At 36.0% G+C, this 20,386-nt stretch overlaps 1 protein-coding gene across 3 annotated transcripts in view; it reads left to right on the forward strand.

The window, feature by feature from the left end:
• LOC115214333 (pendrin) overlaps positions 1-20,386 on the forward strand; it is an 86,892-nt gene that overhangs the window by 54,963 nt on the left and 11,543 nt on the right. For all 3 annotated transcript variants that reach the window (XM_029783517.2, XM_029783516.2, XM_036504677.1), the window contains exons 9-15: positions 4,440-4,553; positions 6,452-6,529; positions 9,098-9,193; positions 10,900-11,006; positions 14,705-14,774; positions 18,024-18,164; positions 20,113-20,217. In XM_029783517.2, the coding sequence (XP_029639377.1) occupies positions 4,440-4,553; positions 6,452-6,529; positions 9,098-9,193; positions 10,900-11,006; positions 14,705-14,774; positions 18,024-18,164; positions 20,113-20,217 (711 nt within the window). The remainder of the gene's footprint in view (positions 1-4,439; positions 4,554-6,451; positions 6,530-9,097; positions 9,194-10,899; positions 11,007-14,704; positions 14,775-18,023; positions 18,165-20,112; positions 20,218-20,386) is intronic.

The following is a 20,386-nucleotide window of genomic DNA, read 5'->3' on the forward strand; positions in this document are numbered from 1 at the left end:
CTGGAGTTTGTTGCACATGGCATTCTACATTATATTATTCATCATCATCCTCATCAGCAGCAGCAACAACAACAACAGCAACATCATCATCATTTAATATCCATGTTCCATGTGAGCATAGGCTAGATAGTTCAACTGGATCTGATAAGCTAGAGGACTGCACTGAGCTCCAATGTATGCTTTGACAGTGTTTTCTATAGCTGGATGCCCTCCCTAATACCAGCTACTTTACAGAGTGTGCTGGTGCTTTTTCATGGCACAAGTACCAGTAACTCATAAGACAAAAAGCCACTAGACAAAGTGGAGGTGTAGTATTGAGTGAGGTGACTCTATGTCAAGTCTTGAGAGGTTAAAGTAGGATAAAGTGACAGGAACAGGTGTCTTGCTGTAGAGGAGAGACATGACTATTCCAGCTTATGTCTGTCTGTCTCTCTCTCCACCTCTTTCTCTGACACATATATACACTATTAATATATTTGTCTATAACTTCATACTTAATTGTGACATCATTATTAAAAGTTAAATATAGACTGTTGAGGACAACAGCAAATCTCAATTATTTAAACTGAGAAACTGATTTGCCCTTGGTAAAAATGTGAGTATAACATGAGCTAATAAGGGAAGCATCTTTGCAGTCAATAAACCTTTTATCAATAGCAGTGAAATCTCACTTGGATTACACTCCAGTCTCTTATAAAAAGGACAGTGGGTAATGTAGCTTAAGATGCATTATATTTGAATATAATATGAAGTGGTCATTACACATTTAATCACAAGCCTGTTAGATCAATAAAGGCTAATGAGAAGTTAAACAACAAGGAAGGCCACATTAAATAATGCATTCCTAGATATACTATAAATAAGAGATGAGATGGTCACTTTGATCATAGGTCTATTGGCTCGATCAGGACTGATGTTGAGCTAAACAATAACAAAGCAGGGTATATTAAATGACAAAGTCCAAGGGATACTATCTGAATAATATACGAAGTGGTCATGATTGGAATACCATTGCTCATTGGTTTGTTAGATTAATTGATGTTAGTATTGAGCTAATCAACAACAAAAACAAAAATATAAATTCAATAATATCATCATCATCATCATCAGTGTTTAACATCTGCTTTCTATGCTGGCATGGATTAGACGGTTTGACATGGAGCTGGCAATCTGGAAGCTGTCCTAGCTCCAATTGTCTGTGGTAGCATGGTTTCTACAGCTGGATGCCCTTCTTAACACCAACCACTTAGCAATGTGTTCTGGATACTTTGTACATGACACTGGCATGGGTGCATTATACAACACCAGCTTTTATGTGGAAATAGCCACATAGTCCAATATATGCTTTTTTTTTGCCATGCATCTGTGTAAAAGATGTGATGGTCAATGCTGGAACACTTTAATCATAGGTCTGCTCAATCAGGACTGACTTGGAGCCAAGGGCCAAACATCAATAACATGTAAACATTACAATCTTCTATTTCTTCTGTTTATGCAAAATATCAGGCTTCTCATAATAATAATAAATGCCCTAATGTAGTACCAGGCAATGGCTCTCATGGCTTCTGATCTTAACTGGTTGGAAGTGTTATCATGTACATTGTTTTGTCTTGGCATAAAAGATGGGCTACAGCAAATATTCTGCTCAATACCACAGATTTACTTGTCAGTTGTTTGACCTTAACCAGTTGAGCATGTCCCTTAGTGGCTGATGATATGTACATCTCTGATCATGAGTAGAAGTAGCCATATGTTGAAAGGGATTCTTTGGGGTTTGAATAATTCACCTCTGGAAACATGGGCATTTCGTTCAACATCCTTAAACAACCTTTATTCAGGGACCTTTTGAGTGGGATGGGTTACTCGACCAGAAGAAAATTCCAACTGGGCCCCACCTGCAAGGTCATGTGTTGTTTATCTTGATATGAGATCACCATGTCGCGCACATATGGTTGTGACACATGTGCCTAGTGTACCCTTATCAGACGGGTAGTCATGATGGGTATACTGGGCTTCATATATTTTACCCCAGTGTCACTTTGATGGCATGCACTGCTCTCTCACTCAATAATAATAAAATAATAGTAATGATAATAATAATAATAATCCTTCTATACATAATAATAATCTTTCTACTATAAGCACAAAGCCTGAAATTTGGGGGAAGAGGACTAGTTGAATACATTGACCCCAGTGTTTTACTGGTGCTTAATATATTGACGTCAAATGGATGAAAGGCATAGTTGGTCTCAGCGGTATCTGAATTCAAATAATAATAATAATAATAATAATAATAATAATAATAAGGCAAAAGAATTTGACAAGCTCACAAAATATAAAGACCTGCTAGCGAAAGAATTTGACAAGCTCAGAAAGTATAAAGACCCGCTCAATGAAATTGAGAAAATGTGGCATCTCAAGGCAGTTACAATACCAGTGATCGTAGGAGCACTAGGAATGATCAAGAAGGGAACCGGAAATTATATGAGAATGATCCCTGGCTTACCATCCCTGCAAGAAGTGCAAAAGATTGTCTTAACTGGTACATCACACGTATTGAGAAGAGCATTGTTGATGTGAGAACTATTACTACCCATGTATTTTAATTTATCTTTATTTCTATCAAAAAAAAAAAATGAACGAACTAGTGAGTTTAGTTTAATGGCCTACCAATGTATACTATGAGTTTCTTTGCCCTAGGAGTCGGGAAAACACTCGGCAAGAAATGGAAGCAAATTTGAAAGAAGAAGAAAAACCCATAAATAATAATAATAATAATAATGATAATAATAAATAATAATAATAATAATCCTTTCAACTATAAACACAAGGCCTGAAATTTTGGGGAAAGGAAGCTAGTTGATTACATCAATCCCGTTGATCAACTTGTACTTATTTCATTGATTCTGAAAGGATGAAAGTCAAAGCTGACCTTGGTGGAATTTGAACTCAGAACATAAAGACAAACGATATACAACTAAGTATTTTATCCCACATGCTAATGATTCTGCCTGCTTGCTACCCTAATAATAATGATAATAATAAAGACAATAATGATCCGAGTTAAATGCACATAATAAGGCGTTAGCTATAAATTCCTTAGCAGTTCCAGTTGTTATTTACAGTTTCAATGTGTTGGACTAGAATATGAATGAAATAAGGAAGATTGACAGGAAAATCCATAAGCTACTGACTTGCAATAAGATGCATTACTCAGAGGCAGATGCAGATCATCTTTACCTTCCCAGAATCCAAAGACGTTGAGGCTTGATCGAATTTTAAATCTCTTACCAAACCACCACTATTGGACAGGCCAAATATCTTGAAACATTTATCAACTGGATGCTAAAACTCGTTAAAAACTACAAGAAACATAAGAAGCTTCATTCTGTCATGAAGGAGAGCAAAAAATTTATTGAGTTCATGCATAATGTCCAGATTGAACAACAGGCAAAGTAAAATGCATTTGAAAAAGACCTCTGCATGGCAAATATGTGGCCCATAGCAAACAAGCCGATGTAGACCAAAAGCACACCCACTAGTGGCTATGGAGCTCAAGGATAAAGGCAGAGGACATAGGCTTTATCTTAGCTGCTCATGATCAGAGATAATTGATGTGGAACTACCAAGCCAACATGATGAAAAATGGAGTAGATCCAAAGTCCTGATACCTTTAAGACGAAATTGAAACAGTAGACTATCCAATCTCTGGGTATAAGGTTTTAGCACCAGGAGAGTATAAATCCAGACACAACATAGTTGGCCAATATCTACACAGGGTAATATGTTGGCATTATAAAATTAAAATTATTGACAAATAGTACAAGCACCATCCTGAGGCTGTAACTGAGGGAGAAAATGTAATGATTCTTTGGGACTTTCCAGTACATATAGATCAGACCATTAAAGATAATAAACCAGATATTGTAGTGAAAGACCAAAACAAAATCTGTTTATTGCTTGATATGAGCATACCTTGTGATCATAATATCTCTGCAAAAGAATTTGATAAGCTCAGAAAATATAAAGATCTGATTGAAATAAAAATAATGTGGCATCTCAAGACAGTTACAATATCAGTGATTGTAGGAGTAATTGGAATGATCAAAAAGAGAACTGAAAATTATTTGAGGATGATTCCTGGCTCACCATCCATGCAAGAAGTGCAAAAATTTGTCTTAATTGGTACATCACACATATTGAGAAGTGCATTGTTGCTGTGAATTTTCTTTTTCCCCGTATTTTCTTTGTTTTCTTTTTCATTTCTTTTCCTTCTTTCCTCTTTCTTTCTATCACATGACTTTGTAAATAAACAATCTGGTGTGTTTATTTTAATGGCCTACCAATGTATACAGTGAGTTTCTTTGCCCCAGATATTGGGAAGAAGAAGATATATTTACCAGTTTTATACCTGAAGTTTATTGTCTTTTTTTTTGCAGGAGTTAATTGCATATGGGGCTGTCAACATCATATGTCCTATATTTAATTGCTTCACTGCAGCTGGTGCACTTTCCCGTACAACTGTACAGTTTTCCAGTGGGGGTAAGTCTCAGGTAAGTAGACATTACTTTCATTCTTGCAATAATAAGAAACATAACAAAGCAACATATAGCTGTCGCGCCTTAGAATTGACAAGGTCACATCAGTGATGGAAATATCCTATTGGATATAAGTTTCTTTTATTTGCTGAGTCTAGTGGAAGGGACAGTGCCCATGGATTTTTTACAAACTCTCCTTGATCATTGAGATTGATGCCATTAATGTTCCTCTTGAACATTTGTAGGTCAATACCTGTGATAAAGATATGAGCTGGGAGAGAATTTCAATGGAAAACATCCTGCAGAACAAAGACAAGCATGGTGTTTAGTACAGGGTTGAAGATGGTGACACATCAAGGATATAAGAAGAGGAGAAATGAATGGGTCAGGAATACCTAAATGCTGGTGACCTTAGTCCATCCAGCTCTGAGGAGCAGAGTTATAGTAGTGGCAGGAAAATCAGAGGGAGGAGACAGCATGCTTGTGAATCAGAAGCTGGGGCATGTTTGTGAGTGACTTTATATCTATCACTCCAGTGGCCTTTTTCTGGATGTGGTGTAGGATGTCTGTGTGTGTGTGTTCAACAACGGCATTGTTCCAGACATGAGAGTATTACTTCTCAATGAAAGGTACCTACTGACAGATGTCTAATGAAGTTCTGAGGTAAAGTTGTATTATGAGAGATATCTGATCATTGCTTTTTTTAATGACAGATGTCTTATGGAAGGTGTTTAATGAGAGATGTCTGTTGATAGCTGTTTTATAAGAGATGTCTGGTGAAAGCTGTTACATAAGGACAGATGTCTAATGACATTTGATAAAATGACAGCTGTCTAACGATGTTTGATAGAATGACAGATATCTAAAGAATGACAGATGACTAAAGAAGTTTTATAAAATGATTTCTATCTGATTCCTATTGTAAATGCATAAATATATTCAAATTAAAAATGTTCAAAGAACATTCTTAATCTGTTCATTAATTCATTGTTAATTATCTCATGAAACCAAGGAATTCCAGAATACTTCATACAAATAAATGTTATAATAATTAGCTGAGAATATCGTTGAAATTTCATGGGTTCTGTTTGGTTTGTTATTATCTATGATTCTCTCACTAAGATCTTTTAAGTTAAGCATTATCAATTTCTTTTGCTTGAACTGTCTAATTATGTCATGAGATAGTGCTGATATACACACTGACACTCTATACCACATTCAAAAATGTTATTCAGCTGATTATCAAAGACTCACTAACCAACACACTATAGCCATAAACCCACAGAGAAGCAGTTTCTTCATTCTGTCCCTTCTACTCTGCTATAATGGCTTCTACTTTTCTGAACTTAAGGTTATGTACCAACTTCACACTAGCTCACTCAGTGCACAACTCTTTTTCTGTGTCTCACTTCACAAATTCTACACAAAAAAATTTTGCCCATTCCTTCCTTGTCAAAGCTTCCAATTTTCTGGAATTTTCTTCTTATGCTTATTTTACATATACACATTAACTATCTGATATTCAACCTGAATATCAACCATATTACTCTCCAAAATCTAACTGCAGAAGTTATGGACATCCTCCTTCAACTAAATGACAAATAAAAACAAAATATGTTCACATTTTAGAAGTTAGAAATAGGAAGGACATCTGGAAGTAAATTACATTGCCTCAGTAATATACAAATGTCTAAATTTGTTTAAAAAGAAACAAACAAAGAATACAATTCATCCATGCAAGAACGGGAAAATGAATGTAAAACAGTAATATATAAAATCCTCTTCTAAGATGCATCGTTTCTTTGTAGATACATGGTTCAAAAGTCAAGTTAAACTTTTACAAAAGTTAGGGTTAATATGAAGATGTTTGTGAAAAGTAGATTTCACAACAAATTGAATTTTCTCATTTCCAGATTGCCAGTCTGTTTGGAAGTTTTTTTGTCTTGCTCATGATTCTAGCTGCTGGACCCCTTCTGAGGCCTCTTCCAAATGTAAGTTTTACAGTTATTTTTCTCCCAAAACTTGTTCTTTTCTGGACCCTTCTCTCTCACTTTAACCCCTCATCCCATAGTATAAATTTGCCCTCATCTCTACTGTCATTCTGCTCAGTCAAAAGAGATCCTAGTTTTGCAGACTGCATGGGATTCTCACTAATGCTGGTACCGCAAAGAATGTATCCAGTATATTATGTAAGAGATTAACATTAGGAAGAGCCTCCAGCTATAGAAACCACACCAGATTAGACATTGGAGCACGATGCACTTCTTGAATTCATTGAATCCTCTCAAACTGTCTAGCCCATGCTAGCATAGAACATGGACGTTAAATGGTAGTGGTGGTGGTGGTGGTGGAGCAGCAGTGGTGATGGCAACGACAATGATGATGATGATTTCTCCATGTAAGGTGGCAGATAAGCAGAAACATTAGAATCTACTTTGTGGTATTTATCCTTGCATCTTACATTATGAGTTCAAATTCCATCAGTCATCTGTGCTGTTCATTCTTCTGAGATCAATGAATATAATTACCGGCCCAGGGAGGTTGAATGGTCTAAATGTTAGAACACTGGAAAAGACACCTTGTGGCATTTGTTCTGGCTCTTTGTATTCCAAGTTCAAATCTTGTGGCTTTTTTGAGTGGCAGACTTAATCCATCACCTTGATTAACCCCACCACCTGACTTCTTGGATACCTTTAACAGAAGAATCCATTCTGCTGCAAGCATTCAGGCCAGGTCTCCAGTTTGATGATACCTTTGTCCTTCACCCAATCAGTTTTTTAGGCTTTGTAAAGTGGGTCATGAGCACCGCTGGAAAAAATATCTGTGATCAAATTATTTTAAATTGCTTTGTGGAACCTTGGGCAACTATCTTCTACTTTAGCCTCAGGCTGGCCAAAGCTTTGTGAGTGGATTTGGTAACCAAAAATTGAAAGAGTTCAACAAGCGCAGGCATGGCTGTGTGGTAAGTAGCTTGCTTCCCAATCACATGGTTCTAGGTTCAGCCCCACTGTGTGGCATCTTGAGCAAGTGTCTTCCACTATATCCTCAAGCTGACCAAAGCCTTGTGAGTGAATTTGGTAGATGGAAATTGAAAGAGGCACATCATATGTGTGTGTGTCTTTGTGTCTGTGTTTGTTCCCACCACCATTGTTTGACAACCAGTGTGTTTACATCCCCATAACTTAGCAGTTCAGCAAAACAGCTGGTGGAATAAGTAACAGGTTTACAAAGAATAAGTTCCGGGGTTGATTTCTTTGACTAAAAGGTGGTACTCCAGCATGGCCAGTCAAATAACTGAAACAAGTAAAAGAATAAAAGAATGTATGTCATCATTATCATCATTTAATGTCCATTGTCCATGCTGGCATGAGTTGGACAGTTTGATAGCTGGCATGCTGGAAGGCTATGCCAGGCTCCAGTCTGATTTGGTATGGTTTTCTATGGCTGGATGCCCTTCCTAATGCCAACCACTCCAAGAGTGTAATAAGTGCCATTTGCATGACACTGATATCTGCTATGACTGCGATTTTGCTGGGTTTGATGGGTCTTCTTCTCAAGCACTACATAATGCCAAAAGTCTTGGTCATTGCCTCCATGAGGCCCAATGCTTGAAAGGAACTCAGCCACCTTGCTTCTGTGAGATGTGTGTGTGAACATATATATATATATATAGAAGAATACAAAAAATGGAACAAGAACACAAGAGGTGACAACAAAACATCCAGACAGTTAGATGATACAAAAAAGAGACAAGAATAACAAGGACGGGTCACTCAGAGTTTTCTATCTTCAGTCAAGTTCTGGATCTTCTCAGCAGTTTTGGCTTGTTATACTTGAGACTGCTCCAATCTTGCCAGCCCAAGAAAAATCTAAGCTAAGAGCACTATATTCTTTGGAAGAAAGCAACAAAGGTATACAAAAACAAGGACGAAAAAATGGAGAACTGGTACACAAATACAAATGCAAATATATATACGCAATTATGGAATTTCACCTGTCCTTTTGAACCAAGGCCTGAAGAGACTTGTATACATAGATATGAATTGTTTATAAATTAAATAATGTATATAAGTTTAAACAAATTGTTGGCTTTATTTGTTTTTTAAATTGGTTATCTTATATTATATTAAAATGTAATATATTGTTAGATTGTCAATTGTATTTCTCTATTTAATTTATTTGTGTGTGTGTGTGTGTGTATATACATATATATATAAATGCATATCCATGCCAGTGTCATTGATTTACTCTCCACTGTGAAAGGATAGCCAGGCTTCTTGATATGTTATGCAATCTTTATAAACAAAAGATTTATTAAAATGGTATCATTTTTATTTCCAGTTACTTTCATAAAATATTGCCAAGATGTCTGTTGTTTGATAAACTAAGAGATTATTACCCCACTTGGAAACAAGTAGGAGTTGGCAGCTGTTGAAAAACACTGTCTTAATGCACCCTTGTCTGACCCATGCAAGCAAATGGTTAAAATATTGATGATATTACTTTTAATTAATATCTTTGCTATAAACTTATTGCAACCATCTTTTTTCTCTTCAAAGTGTGTCCTGTCCGCTATCATCCTGGTATCCCTGAAGTCAATGTTGAAAGAGATCTGTACATTAAAACGATTATGGCGTGTCAGCCCCTGTGACTGTGTAAGTGTTTCTTATATCTGCCTTCTAGATCAAAGTAATTGATTTACAAAATAGCAGTGGAATTCATTCATTTAGACACATGCCTGACCTGCTAGAAATAGCGATCAGTGTTCCCTCAAATCGCACACCTAAATAGGAAGAACACATTGAACAGTGTGGTCCTAGATAAGACACAATGTAGTTGTGAAAATGAAAAAATGGGTTGGTCATGGTTGGAATGCCTTTGTTCAAAGGCTTGTTCATAAAGGTTGATCTAAAGCTAAACAACACCTGCAACAACCAAAAATTCACTGACTTACCCCACATACCCTGACTTGCCTCATATTCACAAATACCCTAATTTACCCCATATTCACTGACTTATCCTACATACTCCTATTACCACACATTCACTGGTTATACCTTGCATACACTAACTTACCTTCACATACACAGACTTGCCTGTATGATACAATGGGTTATGGCTGTGCTTCTCAAACTGACCAATACCTTGCCCAATACTATTACCATCAAAATATTATAGAAATTAACCCCATCCACCCACACATTCACACTTTTATATTTAGGAGAAGACAAAATAGAGTTTGCATCCAAATAACCCCGTTTTATTAAACATGGCAATTTGTCCATCTTTTTTTTTTGTCAATCCTCACCCTACCCCCAACATCACACCACTCCTGTGAGAAACACTGGGTTTTGTATGGGACTTATTTTTTATGAAATATGGACACCAAGTTCATGTCAACTGTAATTCATTCCGATTCCAATTTGATGTAACTAAGCTAGTTAGATATTTTACTGTATCTAGAGCCACCTTGTCAGCACTATCAATCCCTGGGGCAAAGTAATGCCCTGGAGTTTGTAGCATTATCTGTTGACTGCAAGCCACAGCATACAGAGACAAGCATGGGAATGTTTGTCTATGCTTGTCTAGACTCATGGAAAAACAGGCATTGAATTGGTGTTGATGATGATGATGATTGTTTCTAAGACTACATTGTCCAATGAACCCTTCTTTTTTAAAGATAAGGGATAATTTGAGGAGAGATTTAGTAGCTATTTGTAACAAAATATGTTCCTTATGAAAGTTCCTTTGTTTGCTGATGGTTGTTGTTACTGTGTTTGAGTAATCATTATCATCTTTCATCAAGCTTTACAAGTTTACCAGAAGAGTGGGTACTCAGAGAGATAGAGAGAGAGAGAGAGAGAGAGAGAGAGAGTGAGAGAGAGAGAAATGGCAAAGGAGGAAAGGAGAGAGTGAGAGAAAAATGAAAGTAAAATTTGGGGAGAAAAGGACAGAGAAAGATAGGACAACAACTAACCAATCTTATTTATTGTTATGATTTTTGTGATATCTGACCATCATTAAACCTTTTCAATTTCTAGTGAGCATATTTCATTATTTTAATGTCATGGACACTATTTCTCATATTGTGAAATACATAAAAATAATTTATTTACTTTGGGTTTAATCTGGTTGAAAGGATTGGGTTGCTTTGTTATTTATTCTTTTGTTATTGTATTTGTTTTAATTAATTTCAGCCTTTTTATTTCAGTTATATATTGAAAATAATGAATAAAATAAAATTATTTTGTCAGGATTAAGCTGCTGTTTGAAACATAAATCAATGTGAAGCTTTAACGGTGAGGTCTCCAGAAGGTTTTGTCATCTCAGTCATCAAAATATTCCTGTTTTTTCATTGCAGTTTATATGGATTGGTACATTTCTAGCAATTATTCTCACCACCATAGAATTAGGTTTAATTATTGGTATTGGAATTGGAGCTGCTACTGTTCTCATCCGAACACAAATGTGAGCAAAGTTTTCTCTCTTAGTCTCCACCACTTGTTCTTTCTCTAGCTGACTTTTATATAACTTGTCATGATAAATAGAGCAAATGTACCAAATGTGATATTTAATTTTTGTTGGTCAAATTCTTTCTTTCTTTCTTTTTCTCTTTGGTATAACTTAGTTAACCCATTCAAACTGACACTTAATTTATAAGGGTTTAAGACAAATACTTGATACAAATTGTGCTTTGTGTATGATCTGTATCAAAGAATGAAACATGTTCTTCAGACATATGCAGTCTGTATCATGGGAGATCAAAGGCAGTCATGACTGAATGTGTGTTGTGAACTGTATAAACAGCTGGAAATTCCAAAGGTTATCACTTGTGAAAAAAAGTTGGTGCTATGGAATTTGCAGATATGAAAGAAGTGAAGAAAAAAACAATGGAGTCGTTAAATGCAAGAGTTCCAGCACTGCTTCAGATAGTGGAAAATGCATCTAGACTGATGCATTGCTTCAAATGGAGAATACTTAGAAGGCAATAAAAATGTAAACATGTAAAACTAAGTGAATAAAATAATATTGTAAAATTCCAGTTCCTTTGGGGTACCAACTCATACATATACATATATATTTATGAAAAGTTGAACCTAAGAAGCATCAGATGTAGTGTGCAAGAGAGACGACTGCACAGGTATGGTCATGTGGAAAGAATGGATGAGGATAGCTGTGTGAAAAAGTGCCACACCCTAGCGGTTGAGGGAACCTGTGGAAGAGGTAGACCCAGGAAGACCTGGGATGAAGTGGTGAAGCATGACCTTCAAACATTAGGCCCCACTGAGACAATGACTAGTGACCAAGACTTTTGGAAATATGCTGTGCTTGAGAAGACCTGGGAAGCCAAATGAGACCATAACCTCATGGCCTATGCCAGGGGTGTAACCAGCCCACTTATGCATACCTTTCCTTCATTGGACACTAAACTCTGCTTGCAAAGACCTGCTGGGGCAAGTGAAATCGAAATCAAATTCGATGACTGGCATCCATGCTAGTGGAGCACTAAGAGCACCATCCGAGTGTGATCGTTACCAGAGCAGCTAACTGGCTTCCATGCCAGTGACACGTGAAGAGCACCATTCGAGCGTGATTGTTACCAGCATCGCCTTACTGGCACTTGTGCTGGTGGCACATGAAAAAACATTCGAGCAAGGTCATTGCTAGTGCTGCTGGACTGGCTCCTGTACAGGTGGCATGTAAAAAACCCCATTTAAGTGTGGTGTTTGCCAGTACTGCCTGACTAGCCCTCGTGCCAGTGACACATAAAAGCACCCACTACACTCTTGGAGTGGTTGGCGTTAGGAAGGGCATCCAGCTGTAGAAACTCTGCCAGATCAAGATTGGAGCCTGGTTCAGCCATCTGGTTCGCCAGTCTTCAGTCAAATCGTCCAACCCATGTTAGCATGGAAAGCGGACGTTAAATGATGATGATGATGATGATACACACACACACACACACATTTTTATACTTCTATGTGCATGTATATGTGTGTGCATGGACAGACAACTATAAAAGTTGTAAGATATAAGTGGTCTCTCCCAGATTTTTCAATGTGGTATACCTCAGCCAACATTATACCATTATACTTTATACCCTTCCAAATTATTAAGGGCAAATTGAATCACCTTTTAATATTAGTTTTAAAATGTTAAAAAAAGAAACTTTTCAATATAAGATTTTATCTGGTACACCTTAAATGTTGTCATTATTCTTGCTAATTCACCAGGTGAGTATAATTGTTGTATCGTATAATTGAAACAACTACTTCTGAAGGTAGCCATGATTATCTAAATTTATTTTATAGCACGCTGTCTTTAGATTTAAGATTTAAAGCATCAAGTCTTCATTTTGAAGAGGTTAAATAATAAAAAGCTTAGCTCTCATTTACATTGTACTGGATTTTTGCTAATTGTTTTTTTAATACCTATGTAGTCACAAGCATAGACACACTCCCAACACTCCTACTCTTAACCAAGTACAAACATCAAAGGTTAGACAGCAAGAGAGTGAGGTGAGGAGAGCTGCACCAGCAATTAGGCTGGTACTCACAGCTGTATAGCTTGGAGCATATGAAATAAAGTACCTTGCTCAAGAATACAATGTGTCAGCTGACCCACGAATCAAGCCTATGACCTCATCATATGGAGCCTAGTACCCAAACCACTAGAAGATATACTTTCACTGATAAAAACTTTACTGATAGAGATTTAGCTGCTATATTGGTTAAACTGAGTGACTTTAGAGAATTTCCTTCCATAATTCAACTTGTGCATGATATTGTGTTATTAACATTAATGTGGCTCACCTCAACTATCACAAGTAAAGTGTATGTTGGTAGGATGGCCCTATTTTATCAAATTTATAATAACTCATGTAAAGTTTTATTTATTTATTCAAACCCACAATTAATGTAGTCCCACAATAAAGCATTTTCCCAGTAAAGCCATAATCACAAGAAGTCCTTAACCATCAAAAGCCTTATTTAACTAAATAACCAAGTTTCTCCTATGTCAAACTAGTAACCATGTAGCATCAATCGTATAACCATTGAACTGAGTCGCATGATATACTAAACATCAACAAACATACAATACTACTATATGAAAGTTTAAATCTTATAATGGTCAAGGGTTACATTTGATTGTAAATTAATGCTTATGGAATCTAGATTGGTTATACCATTGAGATGATGTTTCCTGACCATTATCTTGAGGCATTGTTATCATAATTGGTACTTACCTTGTTTGAGGCTTCTACCTCTTTTAATGAATATTTGAAGTTTGTAAGCTGTACTGCACTTTCAAGCTTGCCACTATAAGGATATTTTGAACTGTAAGGACATTTTGAACATTCTCAAAGTTCAAACTTGGCAAGGAACAAATGATTAATTCTTATATTACCATATTTCTGTTGAAATTTACTGCCTTTGTCTCAATTAATTTTGAAAGTGGTGTTTGAAACATAAATTAGCATGAAATTTCAATAGAAGATTTTTAATTTGCATCACTTTAAAATGGAAACCATTTTAGGCAGTTTGCTATCAAAATAGCTTAAATCAAACCCAATTACTTAGCTGGTTCTTACTTATTTTATTGACCTAGGTGAGGTGTGAACTCAGAATATGAAGATATGCAAATATTGTAATGCAACTAACACCTCCTGCACCACTTCTAAATGTATTTTTACTGCTTTGAGCCTTTTCTTCTATGTATGTGCCATTGCAACAGGTGAAGTTGTGATGTTCTGCAATATAGTTGTGGAATCCAATCTTTGTTGTCATTACAATGAGTCAGATAAAGTAGATTATTGAAGTAAAATAAGGAACTCCATCAGAAAAACATTTAGTGAAGGAAAAGAAGCCATTGTCACATGTTATCTTTTACCTCTAGAAACCTTAAATGAACTGATTAGTCAAGTTTTTCTGACAAGGAACTGGTAACCTATGTTAAATAGCACATGCAACATGACCATTGGATTAAGTCACATGATAGAACTAGTATGCAAATGGGCACTGCTATGATAATATGAACTGCATAATAGTGAGAGTGACAGAGGAATGATGTACCTTGCCTAAGGGAACAATGTTATGTTAGGAACAGGATTTAGATTAAGTTGGTGTTTTTGATATTATAGAACTTTTCTTTTTGTTTTAATACTTTAGGGTGCGACCTATCAAATTAGGTACAATTGAGAGGACTGAAATATTTCGAGATAGAACCAAGTACCAAGTGGTATGTATATATTATCCTCATCATCATCATCATCATCATCGTTTAACGTCTGCTTTCCAAGCTGGCATGGGTTGGACGGTTCAACTGGGGTCTGGGAAGCCAGAAGGGTGCACCAGGCCCAGTCTGATCTGGCAGTGTTTCTACAGCTGGATGCCCTTCCTAATGCCAACCACTCCGTGAGTGTAGTGGGTGCTTTTTACGTGCCACCGGCACAGGTGCCTGACAAGGCTGGCAAACGGCCACGGTCGGATGGTGCTTTTTACATGCCACCGGCATGGGGACCAGACGAAACTGGCAATGGCCACGGTCGGATGGTGCTTTTTACGTGCCACCGGCATGGGGACCAGACAAAGCTGGCAATGGCCACGGTCGGATGGTGCTTTACATTAATCAGAACTTCTAAATGGAAGCTTCTTGTTGTCATTGTTTCTCTTGTTTCCTGTTTAAAGTCATCAACATCATCATTAATGGTTCAATATATTATTTATAAACTATATTATTACTTATGTCTTACCTGTCATAGGATGGATAACTTTATAAGTATAATTTTGCCACCATGGGTAATATCAGAAAATATGACATACATTCAATAGTTATAATTTAGCTTTTAATAAGTTTCTCGGTGCTCACACAAGAAGATGAAATCTTTATATATAAAAGAGAGGTTGTGTGCTGTCTGTCTCCTACGATTTAGATTCCTAACTACTCCCACAGTTTGCGGTGCAGTTTAACCAAAACCGGGTATCTTATAGTCGTGATTCATATCGAGCCCTTCTGGGTATTAGCGCGTGTCTACGATGAGTCTACGATTTAAAAAAAAATTTACCATCAATTTTCCCCATTTTTAATGCATTTTTGGCATATATAAGGGAAGTAACTCTCTAAAAATTTATTATTAAATCTCAGAACGTAAAAAGCTACAGTAACACCCCCCCCTTTGTGGTTAGCCATATTGAGATGGCTATTATACTTTACATCTCTAAAAATGCTTATATAGTTATTTCCCTTACAAACCCGAGCAACGCCGGGCGATACTGCTAGTAAATATTAATTTTCAAAGCAAAAATATTTATTACCTTAAAATAAAATTAAATATAACAAAGTAAGAAAAAAATTGAAAACAAAAATTACTATCCAAGTTGGAAGTTTACACATATGCTCCCCTGCCCCCCCCCTTCTGTCTAAATATATACATATTCCCTCTTCTCCTCCTTAGCCTGTCTCTACAATTCTTTCTCTCTCACTATGTGTATGTGTGTGCATGTGTATATATGTGAGTGTTTGTGTGTGTGTGTGTGTGTGTGTGTGTGGTAGCATTCATTTATTCATTGTCTGCCACCAAGCTTAGGATATTCACTCATCTTGCACCTCTTATGTTAACTCTCTCTCTCTCTTTCTCTATATGATGATAAAAATAAACTAGGCAACATTTATATCAGCTGTTGTTATATAAAGATTATTATAGGCTCATGTAAGTTATTTAAGTAGTTAATACATCATCAGATGAGAGAACTTCAATGTAATTCAATTGACCAGAAATGAAATTATACACTAAAAACAAATATCTAGTCTGCCATTTGACAATATAACTTCAAAATTACAAGAATTTGAGTTTAGATCTCTTTCTGGGTTCCCTGTCCAACGATGTTAAAAAATAACATTAGCTGAATATAGACACAGGTACGGCTATACATACACACTCACACACACACACAGACACACGTATAAATGCATATATATATTTATATAAATGCATACATACATATGACAGACAGACACACATGGAGTGTCTGTGGGGTTACCTTGGGTTTCATGTCCATAAAGCATTAGCTTTATAGCGTTCCTTCAGACCCTAAACCTGTTGGCCTATGGCCTCTTTAGGAAGTGGCCTCTTTAGAAAATGGAGGATAAGTCTTCATTACTCAGTTTTCTAGAGAGTCCATTTGCTAGAGAGATCACTTGCTAGAGAGGCCAAAGGCTAACAGGTTTAGGGTCTGAAAGAATACTGTAAAGCTAAGTACTTTATGGATGTGAAACCCAGGGTAACCCTATAGACCGGCCTTATCTATCTTTATCTATATACTCTACTGCTCCATAACTTAGAAGTACTTCTTTTTCAGGTATATGATTTACGGACAACATACACACACACACACATACATACACACATATACTTACTTATATACACAATACACACACATACATACATATAGATACATATATACATAATAAACTTACACTTGCACATACACACACATTCACTCTCTCTTTCTTTGTTTGTATCTTATACATATGCCCTTATCATCATCATCATCATCATCGTTTAACGTCCGTTTTCCGCGATAGCACAGGTTGGACGGTTCAACTGGGGTCTGGGAAGCCAGGAGGCTGCACCAGGCTCCAGTCTGATCTGGCAGTGTTTCTACAGCTGGATGCCCTTCCTAACGCCAACCACTCCGCGAGTGTAGTAAAAAATGTGTGTACATATTATATGCAGACCTGAACAAGGAGTATATTTATTAATAGATGTCATAACAATTGAGGGTGTCTCAGTTAGAGGGAGAAGGACGATGGTGGAATTAGTGCAATCAAGTGAACATCTTTAAAGGCTAAGTGCAAATAAATGAGTGATGTGCTCCAGCATGTCTACAGCCATATGGCTGAAATGAGTAAAAGAGTAAAAGGATTTACTTCAAGCTTACCAAACCCCAACTGCTACGACAGCTCTGAAATCCCTTATCATTATGTTACAAATTTTTTATTTATGTCATTTAATCAAGGCAGGAATAGTGGTAGTTCTCAGCATTTTCAGGCGTTTATTCATTGGTCAGATTGATGAGGTTTATGTTTAGTCTAAACAATGCAGGTGAAACAAGGAAAATATGAGTAAGGATAGAATATCTGAGCACTACAGCAGGAACTATGAGAGGTGGGAGTAGTGGAGACAATGTATAGGCTAGAGTAGAGGTAGTACATACCTTGTTAGTTCAGGAAAACAAGAGTTATTGCAGTGTCTTTGTAAGAGGAGTAGAAAAGATATAGAGCACATACATGTGAATCAGCAATTGTTGTATGTTAGTGATTGAGTATTTACTAGCCAGCTTGATGATCTTAATGAATATGAACCAGTTTGCTCTTCCCATTTGCTTGTTAGCCTAATAACACCCTATTGACAATTATCACACATGAAGAATTAACAATTGAGAATGGAATAGATTCATGTTTTGCTTTGTATTTTTATCTTTACAGACAACACCGCAGACTCCTGTGATCATTTTATCTTACCCTTCACCATTATATTATGCCAATGTTGAGGTTTTCCAAACCAAAGTTAAAGAGAAATTTGCTGAATTTAATAAATTATCAAAGAATAAGTCTGCAGATAACAATGTAAGTAAAATATCCCATTATCTTTTTTAATGAATAAAGGAATTGCATCTGCAGATAGATAAAGAGATGTCAGCATTTGTAGACTGATTAAGGAATGATAGCATTTATAGATGCTTGAGAAAATAATATTTATGGATGGATGATGGAATGATAACATAAATGAGGGAATAACATTTGTAGATGGTTGAAGAAATACTATTTATAGATCACTAGAGAAAAACTGTCTTACCATAAATGCACAACAAATTAGATTTCAATATGTGTTAAAAGGGGCAGTAAGTTGGCAGAATTGTTAAAACATCAGAAAAATCTATTGTGGTATTTCTTCAGTCTCTATACCTTATTAGATTATATCACACCAGAGTCAATTTTGCCTTTCATCCCTCTGGGCTCAATGAAGATTAGATACCAGTCTCATACACCCCAACTTCTCCCAAAGTTGCTAGCCTTGTGCAATTATGCAATTAGAAACCAATATGTTTTAAATCATAAGTAGAGGATGTGACTGACTGCTAATGCAAAGCAGTGGAAAATACAAAATAACTTGATGGCATGAGACAATAAGGAAATTATTCAAATATATTAGGTTAAGCTTTTTACTTCTTCCCTAAAAGTGATGAGATCAAACCCATCTCCTACTGATAGAGCATTTCCTTAGGGAAAGTTATATTACACTACACCAGACTAATATACCAAATACTGATAGTGTACTCTGACCAGATGTTTTACACTTTATACTCTGGCCATTTTTTATCATCATAGCCGAGAAGTTGTCATGAGAAAGGGCAATCCATACACGTTTTTCTCTAAAATCCAATTTATGCTAACTTCTAGACATAAAAAAGAAACAATGCTTAAATGGGTGGAGGATAATAATCCATCATTACACTAAATGTTTTGCTACTATCATAGCAAATAAAAGACTGTGTCAGAAGAAGTTAATAGTGGCTGGTGTCTAAAATTCATGTAACAAGGTTTAAAAAGTTTTTTCAAAAGCTAATCTTTAAAGAAAAACTGTTAAAGTTTATAGAGAATAAAGTTTTTCTCTTATTCTTCCCTTTCATCTTTTACACATTCTTCAAACTTAAATGCTCAATGTTAAAAAAAATCTAATATCTTTTTTTCATAATAAAGTAAGCTGCTTACTAAATAGCTTGGAGTAGGTGACTTTTACTAAAAGAAAGCAATTAACATCTACACTGTCTAGAAAATTCTTATAAATTCCATTTTTATCAAAATATGGTTTTCAAGATTTTATCATTGAAGATTTCAATGATACAATTCAATTACAAAACTAATTTTAATTTTCTTATACTACAAGTATCTGTGTTTGCCCCCCCCCCCCAAACATCACTTGACAACCAATGCTGGTGTGTTTATGTCCCCGTAAGTGTAAGTTAACAGTTCGGCAATAGAGACCGATAGAATAAGTACTAGGCTTACAAAGAATGAGTTCTGAGGTCAGTTGCTCAACTAAAGGCAGTGCTCCAGCATGGCCACAGTCAAATGACTGAAACAAGTAAAGAGAGTATCTAATTTTTTTAAATGATGCTGATCCTTTCTTGTAAACGACCTGAGGCCATCCCACATTTTATGATACAAATTTTCTGTTGTAAAGTAATCTTATTAAAAAACTTCCATCAAAATTTTGTTTTTATATATGTTCCAAATACTAGCTTCATAATTAGAATGTTATTTTACTAAATTCTCTATTATTTAAAAAAAAGTATTCAAAGCAACATATTAAAACAGAAATATGATAAGGAAAGAGTTAAATCATCTTTAAAATGCTCCCAGCCTTCATACAATATTTCTTGTGTTTTGAGTGACCCCTATCATACATTTTGACAGACCACCCTTCTGTTCTATTTTCCAGATACTACCCACCTTATCTTTAACATTATACTTCTTTCAGTTCTTGTTACATCATATCTGTTCTTCTTCATAGATAAGCACTAACTCCACATGTAAGGAATTAGAGCAATACTATGTAATCATTGACTGTTCTGCTATTTCCTTCATTGATGCAATGGGAGCCAAAGCCTTCAAACAGGTGAGATATATCTTCTCTGAGAAAAACAGTTGTTTATATTTATGTAACAGTTGTTGATTTTTTTTTTTGCTGCTGCTGTTGATGTTGCTGCTGCTGCTGTTGTCTTCTTCTTCTTCCAATCAGGACTTACACCATTAGCCACAAAGAATAATCTCTAATTCAAGCCTAC

The sequence above is a fragment of the Octopus sinensis genome, linkage group LG7 (genome assembly GCF_006345805.1).
Source record: "Octopus sinensis linkage group LG7, ASM634580v1, whole genome shotgun sequence".
Classification (NCBI taxonomy): Eukaryota; Metazoa; Mollusca; class Cephalopoda; order Octopoda; family Octopodidae; genus Octopus; species Octopus sinensis.